This window comes from Schistocerca serialis, chromosome 11 (genome assembly GCF_023864345.2).
Source record: "Schistocerca serialis cubense isolate TAMUIC-IGC-003099 chromosome 11, iqSchSeri2.2, whole genome shotgun sequence".
Taxonomy (NCBI): Eukaryota; Metazoa; Arthropoda; class Insecta; order Orthoptera; family Acrididae; genus Schistocerca; species Schistocerca serialis.
Window position 1 is genome coordinate 55045842 of NC_064648.1, and position 16377 is coordinate 55062218.

The window sequence follows — 16377 nt, forward strand, 5'->3', positions numbered from 1 at the left end:
TTGAATCCACTCAGCGGATTAACAGCAAAGGGCCGGTGTGCTGGCCAGCATGGATGTGGTTTTTAGGTGGTTTTCCACATCCCACTAGGTGAATACCAGGTTGGTCCCCATGTCCCGCCTCAATTACACAGCTCACAAACATTTGCAGACATTCGCACTTTCCCATGGATTAAACTGGACGCAGACAGTTGGGTAGACTAATTCTGTCCCGTGGAGGGGGGGAGATAGTCTTTGGGACTGGCGACCCCATCATAATACCAGCCTATATATGCAATGGCACATCACAACCAGCCTTGGCCAAAAGACCGAGTAAACATGACGAAGTCCCATTAATAAGCCGACCTGTCTAGTTGTCAGGTGGAGGGGCACTGGAGAAGATAGATAGAATGTAAGAAACGGTTTTTGTTCATAATGACAGATCTTTGGTTTGAGAATTTAGAGGTAACAGTTACAGTGCCAAAATTTTTAACAAATGTGGTGTAAACCATCAGCAGTGTTACTGTCCAGCCTGTAGTATGTCTATTGATAAAATACATGTGCACTTCCATCATCACTGCATGAACAGTTTACGAATGAATGTACCTGCCACAAAAACTGTTGTGCGGTAAAAACTAAGGATATGACAAAAGTACCCAGTACCTACACAATGCTTACATGGAGGTCTGAAATACAATTGATAAATAATTGTCAAAATTTAAGTATTGTTGAAGTTTTCCAGAAATTTTGTTTCTTATATGGTTTTTTTACAGTTGACTGGCATAAAATTTTAATTCTAAGTTTTATCTCTAGTACTTTGAGAAACAGAAAGGTATTCGTTTGAAACCTTAGTTGCATTTTTTTCTCTCTTTCTTCATTATTAATATTCAGCTACTTCACTTCCATATGTATGAAAATACATATTGTAACTGACTTAATAGTATAGTTTCTTGAGTTCTTGCGTGTAAATTAATATCTAATACCCACAGTTGTCGCGTTTTCGTTTGCGTCAGAGTATAAACGGATTTTGTGACATATTAAAAGTTCCTAATCAGGGGCAAATTATTTAGTTTCACTTGAATACTTCGGTAGCTAGGTTGTTGAATATCTGCGTATTACTAGACACAGTTAGTACATTTTCGTCAAGGCCTACAGTAGATTTGTGCAGCAGGTGCCAATAGTTCGTTTACCTGATGCGAGCCGACTTGATGATGCTTCGCTTTCAGCTTCAGGCTGTGATGTCTTCGGTTACACAGCTTGGAGCTGTAGTAGATGGGCGCCACTGTTGTGGGCTGGCCGTGGGGATCCAACAGACGCACAGCACGTCAGAGTCCTCTGACCGGTCCTCAGTGGTGGCAAACTCAGTTACTGCTTGCACACAGGCTGACACCTTACCTGTGGTCGAGTGGGTCTCAGGTCTCAGGGTGAAGCAGGTGGCGAAAGACTTCCCAGGTGGCCGCACATAAGGCCTCCCCTGTTTGACAAACAGGTTCCAGGTACTGTTTGTGGCTGACACTGTTGCTGAGCCAGATGCTGTCGCCTGTCCTGTTTCACAGGAAACCACTCAGCCTGCAAGATCTGGGCAATCGCAGAGGGTGGGATTATTGGTAGTTGGGAACTCCAATGTTAGGCGTGTTATGGGGTCCCCTAGGGACTAGGACGGTAAGAAAACCAATGTGCACTCTGTGTGCATACCGGGTGGAGTCATTCCAGATGTGGAAAGGGTCCTCCCGGATGCCATGAAGAGTGCAGGGTGCAGTCAACTGCAGGTGGTTGCTCATGTCGGTACCAATGATGTGTGTCACTTTGGATCAGAAGAGATTCTCTCTGGTTTCGAGCGGCTAACAGAAGTGGTAAAGGCTGCCAGTCTTCCTTGCAGGATGACAGCTGACCATTTGCAGCATAGTCGACAGGACTGATTGCGGACCTCTGGTACAGTGCCGTGTGGAGGGTCTGAATCAGAGGCTCAGGCGGTTCTGCGACTGTGTAGGCTGCAAATTCCTCGACTTGCGCTGAAGGGTAGCCGGGTTTCAGGTTCTGCTGAATAGGTCAGGTGTCCACTGTATGCTGGAGGCGGCTACACGGGTAGTAGGGGCTGTGTGGCGTGGACTGGGTGGTTTTTTAGGTTAGAGAATCTTGGGAAAACACAAGGAGGACTTCAGCCACAAAGGGTGCAGGCTGAACTCAGGAAGAACGTAGATACAGGAACCATTGGTATAACAGTTGTAAATTGTCGTAGCAATGTTGGGAAGTACCAGAGCTCTAAGTGCTAGTAGAAAGCACTGATGCTCAAATCATTATAGGCACTGAAAGCTGGCTAAAGCCGGATATAAGCTCAGCCGGAATTTTTGCGAAGAACCTAACGATGTTCCGAAAGGATGGGTTAAACACTGTTGCCGGTGGCATGTTTGTTGCTGTCAGAAGTAGTTTATCGTGTCGCGAAATTGAAGTAGATACTTCCTTTGAGCTAGTATGGGCAGAGGTCAATGTTGGCAACCGGAATAAAATAATGATTGGATCCTTTTACCGACCTCCCAATTCAAATGATACAGTTGGTGAAAGGTTCAAAGAAATCTTGAGTTTGATTTCAAACACGTACTCGACTCATACGATAATAGTTAATGATGACTTTAATTTACCCTCGATATGTTGGCAAAAATACATATTTAATTCTGGAGGTACGCATAAAATATCATCCGAAATTGTGCTAAACGCATTATCTGCAAATTATTTCGAGCAGTTAGTTCATGAGCCCACACGAATAGTAAACAGTTGCAAAAACACATTTGACCTCTTAACAACAAATAATCCTGAGTGAATAACAAGCATCAAAACCGATACAGGGATTAGTGAATACAGGGTTGTCGTAGCGAGACTGAATATTGTATAATCCCCAAATCCTCTAAAAATAAGCGAAAAATATACCTATTCAAAAAAGCAGATAAAAATTCACTTGACGCCTTCCTGAGAGACAATCTCCACTCATTCCAAATTAATAATATAAGTGTAGATGAGATGTGGCTTGGATCCAAAGAAATAGTATCGGCAGAAATTGGGAGATCTATACCAAACAAATTAACAAACGACAGAGCTGATCCTCCTTGGTACACAAAACGGGTTAGACCACTGTTGCAGAAACAACGAAACAAACATGCCAAATTTAAGCAGACGCAAAATTCCCAAGATTGACGATCCTTTACAGAAGCTTGAAATTTAGCACGGAGTTCAATGTGAGATGCCTATAACAATTTCCACAACGAAACTGTCTCCAAACCTGGCAGAAAATCCAAAGAGATTTTGGTCGTTTGTGAAGTACGTTAGCGGCAAGAAACAATCAATGTCTTCTCTGCACGATAGCAATGGAGACACTATCGAAGACAGTGCTGCCAAAGCAGAGTTACTAAACACAGCCTTCCGAAATGCCTTCACAAAAGAAGACAAAGTAAATATTCCACAATTCGAACTTAGAACAGCTGCCAACATGAGTAACGTAGAAGTAAATATTCTCTGAGTAGTGAAGCAACTTAAATCACTTAATAAAAGCTAGTCTTATGGTCCAGACTGTATACCAATTAGGTTTCTTTAAGAGTATGCTGATGCATTAGCTCCATACTTAAGTCATTCGCTTGACAAAAGATCTGTACCCAAAGACTGGAAACTTGCGCAGGTCACACCAATATTCAAGAACGGTAGTAGGAGTAATCCACTAAATTACAAGCAAATACCGTTAACGTCGATATGCAGCAGAATTTTACAACGTATTTTGTGTTTGAACATTATGAATTACCTCGAAGAAAACTGTCTATTGAGACACAGTCAGCATGGGTTTAGAAAACATCGTTCTTGTGAAACACAACTAGCTCTTTATTCACATGAAGTGCTGAGTGCTATTGACAAGGGATTTCAGATCGATTCCATATTCACGGAGTTCCGGAAGGCTTTTGACTCTGTATCACACAAGCGGCACGTAGTGAAACTGCGTGCTTATGGAATATGGTCTCAGTTATGTGACTGGATTTGCGATTTCCTGTCAAAGGTCACAGTTCGCAGTAATTCATGGAAAGTCATGGATTAAAACAGAAGTGATTTTTGGAGTTCCCAAAGGTAGTGTTATAGGCCGTTTGCTGTTCCTTATGTATATAAACAATTTTGGTGGCAATCTGAGCAGCTGTCTTCGGTTGTTTGCAGATGACGCTGTCGTTTATCGAGTAATAAAGTCATCAGAAGATCAAAACAAACTGCAAAACGATTTAGAAAAGACATCTGAATGGTGCAGAAAGTGGCAGTTGACCCTAAATAACAAAATGTGTGAGGTCATCCACATGAGTGCTGAAAGGAACTCGTTAAACTTCGGTTACACGATAAATCAGTATAATCTAAAAGACGTAAATTCGACTAAATACCTAGTTATTGCAGTTAACAACTTAAATTGGAAAGAACCCACAGAAAATGTTGTGGCTAAGGCTAACCAAAGGCTGCCTTTTATTGGCAGGACACTTAGAAAAGGTAGCAGACCGACTAAGGATACTGCCTACACTACGCTTGTCCATCCTCTTTTAGAATACTGGTGCGCGGTGTGGGATCCTTACCAGATAGTTCAAAGAAAGGCAGCACCTTTGGTATTATCGCGAAATATGGGATAGAGTGTCACAGAAATGATGCAGGATTTGGGCTAGAAATCATTAAAAGGAAGGCGTTCGTTGTGGCAGAAACTTCTCACGAAATTCTTCTCCAAATGCGAAAATATTTTGTTGACACCGACCTACAGAGGGAGGAACGATCACCTCGATAAAATAAGGGAAATCGGAGATTGTACAGAATGATATAGATGATCATTCGTTCCTCGCGCTATACGAGAGTGGAATAATAGAGAATTGTGTAGGTGGTTCGATGAACCCTCTGCTAGGCACGTAAATGTGATTCGCAGAGTATCCATGTAGATATTGGTGTAAAAAAAAGGTACAATATTTAGTGATTTAGTTGTCAACTTCTAGAATCAGACATACACCATGATAACAGTTACGTTAAAAAAAATCGTGTGATCCCAATTAAGAGTTTAAAAACACTCGAAATTTATGAGATACCATGCCAAACAAAACTGTATACCAACACAATGGAAAAAAGTCAAAAGTTATAGTCAGAACAATAGAAAACCCTCGCACATGCACGCTTCCAGTAGTGCATAATCTTTCATGTCCAACATGATGCACATACTGGGGGCCTGAAAGGCATCACTATTCTGTGGGAAAGGGTTTGACTGCAGGCGAAATAATGGGACCCAGATACTACAGGGGTAGCTCATGCATCAGCTGTTATCACTGCATTCAGTATGTAGTGTCAGCCTGCAGTGTTTAATGGCTGATGATGTGGCCATTTATATGTGTGTCCTTCAGTCTATGGTGTTCTGCAATGCCATGTGCCCAGATTTTGGGAAGATGTAAAAGTTTTCAGCCGGCCGCGGTGGTCTAGCGATTCTAGGTGCGCAGTCCAAAACCGCGCGACTGCTACGGTCGCAGGTTCGAATCCTGCCTCGGGCATGGATGTGTGTGATGTCCTTAGGTTAGTTAAGTTTAAGTAGTTCTAAGTTCTAGGCGACTGATGACCACAGATGTTAAGTCCCATAGTGCTCAGAGCCATATTTTAAAAGTTTTCAAGAAGGCTCATCGCAAACATATTGGAAAATTTACAACCATTTCCATCTTTTCAGACAGTATTTTCATTTGAGCAAGGTTTCATATAAGATGCAGTGCCAAAAACACAGTCTTAGATTAAAACCATTTGCAAGTGTGTCATTCATATTCATTCATCAGTATGCATATTTTTTTCCCTTGATTGATGTGACATTGATTCTTGTTCATGAACAGTCATTATCCACCTGATTAACATCCATACTAGATACCTAATCAAAATATTGAAGCTTGTACTAATTCTTGACTCACTGCGAACCAAGCAAAAAAAAATTCTGTCTACTAGGTGAAATAAATTTATCATTTCCAAAGGTGAAACTGTTTGCAAAACAAAGAAAAGGCGCTTATAGAGCTAAGATAATGGAAGAGGAACATTTAAAAATTATTTCTCTAAATTATATCTTAAATACTTGAACTTAAGAATTTTGAATTAAAACATGTAACTGATACATTTTTTGATACATTTAATGATTTGGTGTAGACTACTAACTTGTAGCACTGTATTTTAAAATGATTGTAACTCGTTAAAGTGAATTATTTTAATTCTTATCTAAAAATTTCAAATCAAATCGGCAGTGACTCAATTAACCATTATTAAATTTCCTCTGGTTATTTTCGTTTTAAACCCCTTTTAGTTCACCATTCCTTCTGGTTGAATATTATAATTTTACATCACTAACAGTTACTTAACATATAATTTCTCGCCGTCCGCAGTGGTCTAGCGGTTCTAGGCGCGCAGTCCCGAACCGCGCGACTGCTACGGTTGCAGGTTCGAATCCTGCCTCAGGCATGGATCTGTGATGTCCTTAGGTTTGTTAGGTTTAAGTAGTTCTAAGTTCTATGGGACTGATGACCACAGTAGCTACGTCCCATAGTGCTGAGAGCCATTTGCACCATATAATTTCTCGTGCACTTTTATGACTTCTGGCCTATAGTACTGAATTTATGTACACTTAAATATCACTCTTCAGATTGACCCAGAGTACTGGTGGGACCTGTGGCATATCCCGTGAAGAGACGTGTCACCATGGACTGGTCCACGATGAGTTGGTGGTAGACATGAAGTCAACACACGAGTTTGGTACCTATACAGAAGATGTGACTTTTAATAAGGAATGCTCAGTTGCCATCCAATATGACTGTAGTATGAGGGAAAAGGAATTACATGTATATAGCTGTAATTTCTGCCAACAGAGCTTTCCTTCAAAATACAAACTCATAATTCATGTGTTTATGCACATTGATGGCATGCAACCACCTTCGTATGTTTGTAAGTGGTGTGGTGAGGTATTTCCTAGTAATGTTAGTTTGAAAAAACATTTGAGAATGAGTGAGAATTATCATGTCTTAACTGTTGGTGACCACGAAAGATATGGCTATACTGATGAGCATCAAAGCAGTATCTTCTTGGATAGTGAGCCAGAAGTTTCTGTCACCGAACACAATGAGCTGAATTCATACAAGGAAACCTGGAAAGCTGCAAACAAGTCCTATAATGACATGTGTAACATACACACGACAAATAATGCCGAGAAAACAAATGATTATGGAACTTTATCTACAGCTGTTAATGCCAGTGCCCAGGTTGATCTACTTACTACAAACAGATCTGACAAACGTGGTATTTGTGGCAAATTGATTACTAGGTCAGGTGATCTGCAGAGAAAATCATTTATACACACCGTGAAAAGACTTCACAAATGTGAGATTTGTGGGAAATCTTTTTCTTGGTCAGGTGATCTTAAGAGACACTCATTAATTCACGCTGGAAAGAAACCACACAAATGCGATATTTGTGGGAAATCTTTTGCTATGGCAGGCAATCTCAAGACACACACATTAATTCACACTGGAAAGAAACCTCACAAGTGTGCGATGTGTGGGAAATCTTTTGTCCAGCGAGGCCATCTCAAGAGACACGCAATAATTCACACTGGAAAGAAACCTCACAAATGTGAGATTTGTGGGAAATCGTATGCTCAGTCAAGCTATATCAAGATGCATACCTTAATTCACACTGGAAAGAAAGCTCACAAATGCGAGATTTGTGGGAAATCTTTTGCTTTTTCAGGCAATCTCAAGGCACATGTATTAATTCACACTGGAAAGAAATCTCACCTATGTGAGATTTGTGGGAAATCTTTTTGTTGGCCATGCGATCTCAAGATACATTCATTAATTCACACTGGAAAGAAACCTCACAAATGTGAGATTTGTGGGAAATCTTTTGCTGTTTCAGGCAGTTTCAACAGACACGTATTAATTCATACTGAAGATAAACCTCACAAATGTGATATTTGTGGCAAATCATTTGCTAAATCAGGTGACCTCAAGACACATGCATTAGAACACATTGGAAAGGGGCCTCACAAATGTGATATCTGTGACAAAAGTTTCACTCAATTGCGTACTCTTAAGACACATGCATTACTTCACATCAGAAAGAAACTGCAAGTAAGTGTTGGTTTTTGCAAATAGATTTCCCTTGTTCGTGCCTTCAAGGCCTATAAACTAATGGATGTAGCACCAGGACAATAAATTGTAATGCCTGTGAAATAACATTAAAATGTGATAGAATTGTGAAAAAGCGCAACAATGTGTGCTATAGAGTGGTAAGAGATAATGTGACAATATAAAACTCCATATTTGCAGCTTGATACGGCACGAAATTGTATTACTACATATTCCAGAAACGTGATTCAAATGTGTTTTTGTCATTCACACTGCTCCATTTTCCTATCGATCGTGGGACAAGAAGATTGTGGATTGTGATAAATTCATACCTTTGTCAGTAATAATAAGTACCATGCAATATTCAGTATAACGCCAAGGAAATGTCATGACTTGCTGCTTATTATTCCTAACATAGGCATTATGTAGTACTTGTAACTCTGCATTTTAGAAACAGTGACAGCAAAAATATATTCATGGCCCTTCCTTCACTCAGGCTAGTTAACTCATCACTGGAGAAACGTGATTATGGCAATTATTTTACTCAGGTATGTTTTCTCAAGAGGTCTGCTGTTTGTCATTAATAGTGTGTACATTATTGTTCTGTTAGTACTAATCCTGCATTACTTAAGATAACAAATGCAAGAACCTGCTTAATAGCCTTTTTGTCCACCTGTGGAACACAGTACAATGACAATTCTACATGATACGGACTTTATACGTCACATGTTTTTGGATGTATGTTGCACCACTTGTATTCCACTCGTTCAGATCAGCTAAATGGTGTGGTTGAGACATCGGTGTTAGTTACCATGGTGCTTAGACCACTGTGGAGTCGTTCTGCACATGTGACATGGACATTACGCTGCTGAAAAATGCCTTCACCATCAGAGAGCACATCAGGCATGAAGGAATCTATTCAGTTGCAATAAAGATCACATAGACTGCAACTGTCATGCCGCCATTGATTACTACCAGATGTCCCAAAGGAGTCCAACTCACTGCCCCATAGCATGATGGACCCTCCATCTGGTGCCATTCACCTAGATGATAGCATATCTGGACTTGGCAACCGACCTGGTGTAACAGGAAATGCCACCCGCCCTGTTAGTTGACATTTGCATTGGTCTTCATTCCAGCATCAATGATCCCTTGCTCACCACAGTTGCAACTGAACATTTTGGTGGATTGGTATGGAAACATACAGTGACCATATGTTGCGGAGCCCCACATTCAACAATGTACATTGAATTGTGTGTTCAAATACGTGTGTGGCTGCTCCAGCATTGTTTTATGTCATTAGATATGGCATTTATTGCCACATGTCCAGCTCTAGAGAGCAGGCAAGCTTCTGACCTCCAAGATTTGTGATGAAGTATGGATGTATTACATCTTTTCATAAGGTTATGGATTTATCACCTTTCTGCCGCTTTCCACAGATGTTCACAACAGTAGCATAGATCCAGCCAACCAGCTTCACCACTTTGAGGCGCTAGTTCCCAACGACAATGCTACTGTAACTTGCCCTTTGCTCAAGTCACTTATGTCATTGGATTTACATGCTCACAACCCATCTAATTGGTGGAACAATTCCTTGTTAATCTCTGGTCTGCTTATATACCTGTAATGTGCTTACTGCATCATGTGCATACAACATGTGGCATTCAGTCTCCCGATGGGCAGTGTACATGACATTTTTACTCATCAGTGCATCTCCATGTGATAGGTCAGATGCAAAAATGTGTAATCTAACAAATTCATTGTTTGTTAGCCATTTAAACCAGTGAATGATAGCTATATTTCTTGTGAAATTTTCTTATTTCACAAAGTTTTGTACATAATTAAGAGATAATGTAGATAAGTGTTATACACCAAAGCTCTTAAGTATTTGGTCAGTGTTTAATCCTGCGTAAATTCTACACAAAATGAAATAGATAAACAAACATTAGGTGTTCTGATTCGATTCCAGTTATTTTTATACTTAAGAACAACACTTGGGAGAGCTTAGAATGTGAGTACTAAATATTTCTTGTGTTATAATCAAAGATGTTTTCATTGTGAATATTTTTCTTAATTTGTGTAAATAAATCTGAATTTTTTTGGGAAATCTGTTCTTATGCTTCATTTTTTATTTCAGAACCATTGTTTTTATTTTTGATTTCCTACAAATTTGTTATTGATGAAAGTGTTTTAGTATGTTCCATCATACATGTAACAACTGGAGACAGTTATAATTAAGTGGTTTGCACTGTTCTCTTTTGCTACACTTTTGCAATGACACTTTTAGTGATGTGATTACATTTTATTCCATCTTTCTCATGATAGGACATCCACAACTGCTGTATGGATTATTCATAATAGGCAACATCCACACACATTTGTACTAAATATTATTTTCCAATAAAAAGAAAGAAATACCAGGTCTCCAGACAATAGCCTTATATTCAGATGAATCTGAAAATATGCTACTAAGTGTGGCGACTATACATATTATGAATCTCTAAGAAAAACAGTAAAATTCATTGTAACATGTTAAAAATGGCACACAATATGGACTGAATATCTATGTGTCAGCTAAAGATGGGTCATATAGCATTTCCCTGATACACAAGATGTAAGCAGAAAATAAATATATTCAGTGGTTGGATGGAAAACCATCCAAAGATCTGAATCTACATAAACACAGTAGATACCCATAAATTAAAAAGTGTATCTGCACCCAATAAAATCATAACCTAAGCTAATCATGACAGAATAAACTATTGTACAATAATTGTCAAGTACAAGTAAACTGTAGAATGAGGATCCAGGAGTACATGCAAATCAAGCGTATTGTTTAAAAAAACAATGGAGAGTACTTTGAAACAACTGACTGGTGTTTACATCAGAACTTTACCTTTAAGGCCCCTAACAGACCTAGGGGCATAGTGCTGGAGAATGGGATGGAAGGGCATCTCTGTTCAGATTGAAAGCTGGTTGCCAAGAGTGAACCAAATTGATCTCGGTTATGCTCTATGGCCCCAAGTGACCATTAACAGCTGTCTGATTGGTTGCTGGATGATTTTCTAGAAGCTTTTCCTCACTAGCGATGCTTCTCGGAAGTGTCACCCCATCAGCATCCTCACTGTCAGAATGGTATGAATGTGAACAAGGCTATACAGTGGTAACTGGTACAGAACCAACCTCTGCCTAGCCACAGCTGTGCAGTGAAACATATTTCATAAAGGGCTTCCCACTCAGTCTGTGAGTCTGCAATGCACACTTCACTCCCCTTCCATAGCAGCAGGCTAATTAATTCAAAATTACAAAAGTTGTAGTTTAATGTTTGAAATTTCTCCATTGCACAGGTGGCTCTTGCTAAGGGATGCAACATACTAATAGAGGAAACAAAGAATTTCCAAATGTAGTGAAAAGGAGGACAGGAATAGAAAACTCAAGAAGTTACAGATAATCATACAATAATTTAAAGTTTGAACTGGCCGATTTATGTTATTCTAGAAACATGAGGCCAACTGAGATGATGCACTGGTACAATGGTGGGGTACTGCAGAGGCAACAGATGTGCTGACCATGCACTAAGCCAGCAGCTGTCAAGATGCATCAGCTGGGCAGTGGCTAGGCTGCTGCAATGGTGATGCTTGGTGGATGATGATAGAGTATTGTGGTAGGAAATGACAGCATTGGGGCCACCAAATGTTGTTACCAGTTGTGAAGGTCTAGCCTTGCAGATCATGAAAGATTGTAACACAGCATCAAAGGGATGAGTCAGCGAAGTGTGGCTGGTTATTTCAATACAAAAGGAGATTTAACTCAATAATATTGGTAAGATAGTAGGACAGTTCTGCGGGTTCTGGCTCACCAGCTCACTTTCTGGCTCGACCTTCAGTTTCGCCAGAAACCGAGCTAGTTCCCCAAAACCCTCAGAATTGTCCTATTCTAACCCATTTTTCAGCTCAAATTATCTTAAAAATTCTCAGTTGAACGCAACAATTCACCCTCGTTCACCGCTGTTCACCTCTTCATTTTCTTATGTTGACCAATGGAAAATGACTCATTTCCCTAAGTGAATGTAAGGAAAAAACTGCAAAATATATCCTATTGAATGCCTTCCACTCAGTCTTCACTGAGCTTCAGGCCTCTGCATTCTGTACGTCAGTCCTTACCTAAAATTTTCCTAATTCTTTCTTCTTCACGGAGATAAGATTTTTATGAAATGCTGATTTTTGTTGTTTGAGTGATTTTATAAATAAATTTCTACTACGTTCACATGTGACTCTAATTGTGTGACTTCTCGAAACACATTTTTTACAAATCCAGTAATATCCATCTTTTAGTTACTTATCCTTATGAAATTCATTAACACTGTTTTTCTAGACAGTCGCCACATTGCCTTAGCTGTTTTGTGTTGCCCATTTAAGGCAAATAAAATATAATGGGACAAATTCGTTCTTTTGATTCCAAAGTTGAACTTAAGAAAAAGCTGCAAAATGGATTAGCACCCGAGCATGGTGGGACTTTGATGGTACTCTCTTTATTTCAACCTCTCCCACCTGGCTCTGCTGCTGATGGACTGCAGCTTCTAGTTTGAAAGCCGCTGTTGTTCTGTGGCTTCTATTGCTACGACGTCCACCCATCTTCTGTTGGCTGCGTCTTGTCATCTGCTTCTGGAGCAGATTGAAGAGCTACTGATGGCTGGTGTCCGTCTTCTTGTTGATGAGCTGCAGCAGTGGACGACGAGAGCAAATAACAGTAGTATTGGCTGGCCAGAACAATCCTATAGCTATTCAGCTTTGCCCCATGGGGCGAAGCAATTCGACTCGCAAATCGTATGTGTGTATATATATATATATATATATATATATATATATAGTTCGTGTTCGAGTGACAAAGTACGTTCCAGAGCGAAAAATGAGACATCTAGTGACTGAAGCTAGAGTCGAAGAAGACGCGTGAGCCGCCGGCCACTCGCCTCTGAGAGAAAAAGATCTATGCTGTGCTGTGCATCGTATGTCAGATTTCTTTTTCCATACATTACGACATATGCGAGTGTGTCATTAGGAAGGTTATCGATGGAAGTTGCACAAAGTTTCATGGTCGTCTTCTGTGAAGTGACAACGTTCTTTCTATGCGTCATGTTAATGACATAAATCGGATAATTCGTTATGAAACTATATGAGCTAAGATCGGCGTCTGATTTTAGTGCAACAAATCGTTTAAAATCGAGAAATGGGTCGTATATTTTGAGGAAGTTGTTTGGGGGGTTTATGTTCCACATCTCCTGTGGAAACACTTCATTTCGATCATTTTTCAGTTATATGCTCTGAAGTTTAACGTAATCGAATAACAGAGTCTCAGCTAACTGATGAATTTTTTTCGATTTGTCTGAAATGTGACAAAAACGATGTAAGGAATGTCAAATTCTACCGATTTGTAGTAATTTGTGATATCAAGTTCAAAATTTTTCTTGCCAGATAAGCCAGAAACTTCGACAGTTTGAGGCTCATAAAAAGAAATAGGAATTTTCGGGTTTTTCAGAATGTTTTCTCGCTGTTCTAGCTCGTAATTATGTTGTATTCGACAATAGGAACACGAATTTCCATCGATTCTATGTCAATTTTTCCTTCTTTTGGAAGAGTGTCTTTTATTTCAATTCCAGCATCATTATAGTCAGCCCATCGAAAAAATTGCATCTCCAGAAGTATAACTATGCGCAAAAATTGCAGTTGAATCTCCTTCCCTCATCATTTCTTTGTAGTCTTTAAAAAATCCACCAAGCGTTGACAATGGATAAAAGACTTCATCCCTCTTACTATTTATTTTTCTAGTGTTAAGAATATGCCCTTCTAAGCTTATTTTGTCAGTAACAAATGAAGTCAGATGCAGCAAAGCTGATGACGAAATGAAAGGATGTTCAATTCTACACAAAATATTATTCCCCTTCCTTTTTATTACAAAGTCAGTTTTGCTACGTAATTAGCGATTAACCGCTTGTTTGATTTCCCATCATACGTTGGATAATCTGTTCCATCAGTTCCAATAATACTGAAATTCATATAAAGCTGTACATGATTCGGATTAAGCTATTCATTGCCAATATTTATTTCAATTTCTGTATCCTTATTTGTGGCATTTAAATTGCTTTTAGTCTTCTCATTCACAGGGAATGAGTAGAAATGATAACTCTCGATTTTATTCATAGCGCAGATTTATTAAGGAATAATTTTAAGACATTCCAAAAAGAACTGTCAAGTCAATCAAATTATCATTTTCGTCAGTTATAGTTATTTGTAAATACTGAATTGGATCAAAAATTGGAACATGAACAGGAAAATGTGGTTCATGAATTATTGGCCCACCAAATTCTGCATTAGGCTTGAATGAGGTGACAATATTAGTTTCTCTGTGAAGATGATCAGTATGCTTTACAAACATCCTATCAGCAAGATTGATGTTTATATTGATCAGCTCAAACGGAATAATTTCGGGGACGTCCTTAGCTATAGCCTTTCCTTTAGACTAACAACTTGGTTACTAAAACCAAGCATACTTCCAATGATGCCCTTTATGTCCATGTACAATTTTACATCACTTTCGATAACAACACTGCTCAAAATTTCATCTGCTTTAATGTGAATATTTGGCTTCTTCGAATGAATAAATTTTTCCAAGTTTTTCAAATTATACTGACCAACATGAATTTCTATCATTTCTCCATCAGAATGAAGTTTATTTTTCGCTGTATTCAGAGTTAGAAAATTTGAATAAAAACCAACCAGTTCAACATTACTAAAGCTGTCTTGTATGGGTACAGTCAATCTTTCTTTAAGGACAGACAACTTACCGCTCAGTTGAAATAATTGAACCATTTATTAATAACTTTTTTAAATAAATGAGCAAAGTTGATTGGGAGCCAAAAGTAAGAATTCCTGAAAAGAAGTCGAAAAATAAAAATGGTAAACTGTTACCAAATTTTATTCGATGTGCAAAAGTAGGACCAAGCGGTTGTGGAAAAACTACATTATTGGTCGACAGTTCCATTCTAGCTCCAGGATGGTTGAACTGGAAAAAAATTAATCATTTGTATGTCTATTCCAAAAGCTTACCTGAGCCAAAATATTGAGAATTTATAAAAATATGCAAAACAATTGAAGACAAGCGACAGCAGTCCGAAAAATAGCAACCTTTGTCGACAATAACGACGACATTGTTCCAATGGATCAGTGTCAAGACAATTCAGTTGTCTTCGATGAAGTCATTCTTGAGAACCAAGATATCGTTAGAGAACATTTTACGAGAGGCATACATAAAGGAATAGACTGTTTCTACTTAGCACAAACGTACTCAAAAATACCGAAACAGCTAGTCAGAGACAACCTCAATTTTTTAAATATTCTCAGACAGGATGACACAAATCTAAATCACATGTATCGTGAGTTCGTTGATGGTGATTTGAAGTTGATGTGTTTAAAGAAATGTGCAGTACATGTTGGAATGATGACTTCAGATTTTTTATGATAGACGTGAGGAGGAAACCGAATGATGACAAGTTCAGAAACAAAATGCAGCATTTTTACTAAATTTTAATGTGTTAAGTGAAAGATAAACTGCGACGATGTTTTACCAGAACACGTAAGTGAATTTAAATAAACTCTTGATTATTTGGAAAAAATATGAAAAATTAGGAAAAGTTGTATCGAGATTCGGTGAACATTGCAGCAATTGCATATGGTCTGATGATGATGCTACATGCGGTCCAGACACATGTGGTTTTTATCATTTTGATAATGTGTGTCTACAATGTCACCTAATTACATTTTATTATGAATGTAAACGTTGACGCAGTCAAAGCCTGCTGCATCTGGCACTGAACACGTTCAAAACAAACGTTTAGTGTTTTTTCTTCTGTAGTAAATGTTCGCAAAATACGATGAGGAGGTTGTTAAAAAAGTCAAACGCAATCGAAAGGAAGCTGAAAAACTAAAAGAAAACTTCAAGCTTTGGAAAAAAGAGCCACGTACAGAATATGAAAAATATAAAAAAGGAGACCAACCTGTTATCGACGAAATCGAACAAATAAAACAGAGAATCGAAGGATTAGGTGATAACATTCTGAAATCGATCGAGGAAAATAGAGAGGATGAAAAACAGATGACTCCTTATCGTCAACACATAGACGACTTTGGAGATGTATCCCCGATTAAATAACTATATGATTAGTCTGACGACATTCCTGACAAGTATGACTACACGTTAAGCGAATGAG

General features: G+C 38.8%; 1 protein-coding gene across 1 annotated transcript in view; it reads left to right on the forward strand.

Moving 5' to 3' along the window:
- LOC126426429 (zinc finger protein 543-like) overlaps positions 1-11521 on the forward strand; it is a 172156-nt gene extending 160635 nt beyond the window's left edge. The window contains exons 8-11 of the mRNA XM_050088347.1: positions 6635-6807; positions 7735-7785; positions 7903-8117; positions 11462-11521. Of these exons, the coding sequence (XP_049944304.1) occupies positions 6635-6807; positions 7735-7785; positions 7903-8117; positions 11462-11521 (499 nt within the window). The remainder of the gene's footprint in view (positions 1-6634; positions 6808-7734; positions 7786-7902; positions 8118-11461) is intronic.
- Positions 11522-16377: the final 4856 nt, after the last annotated feature.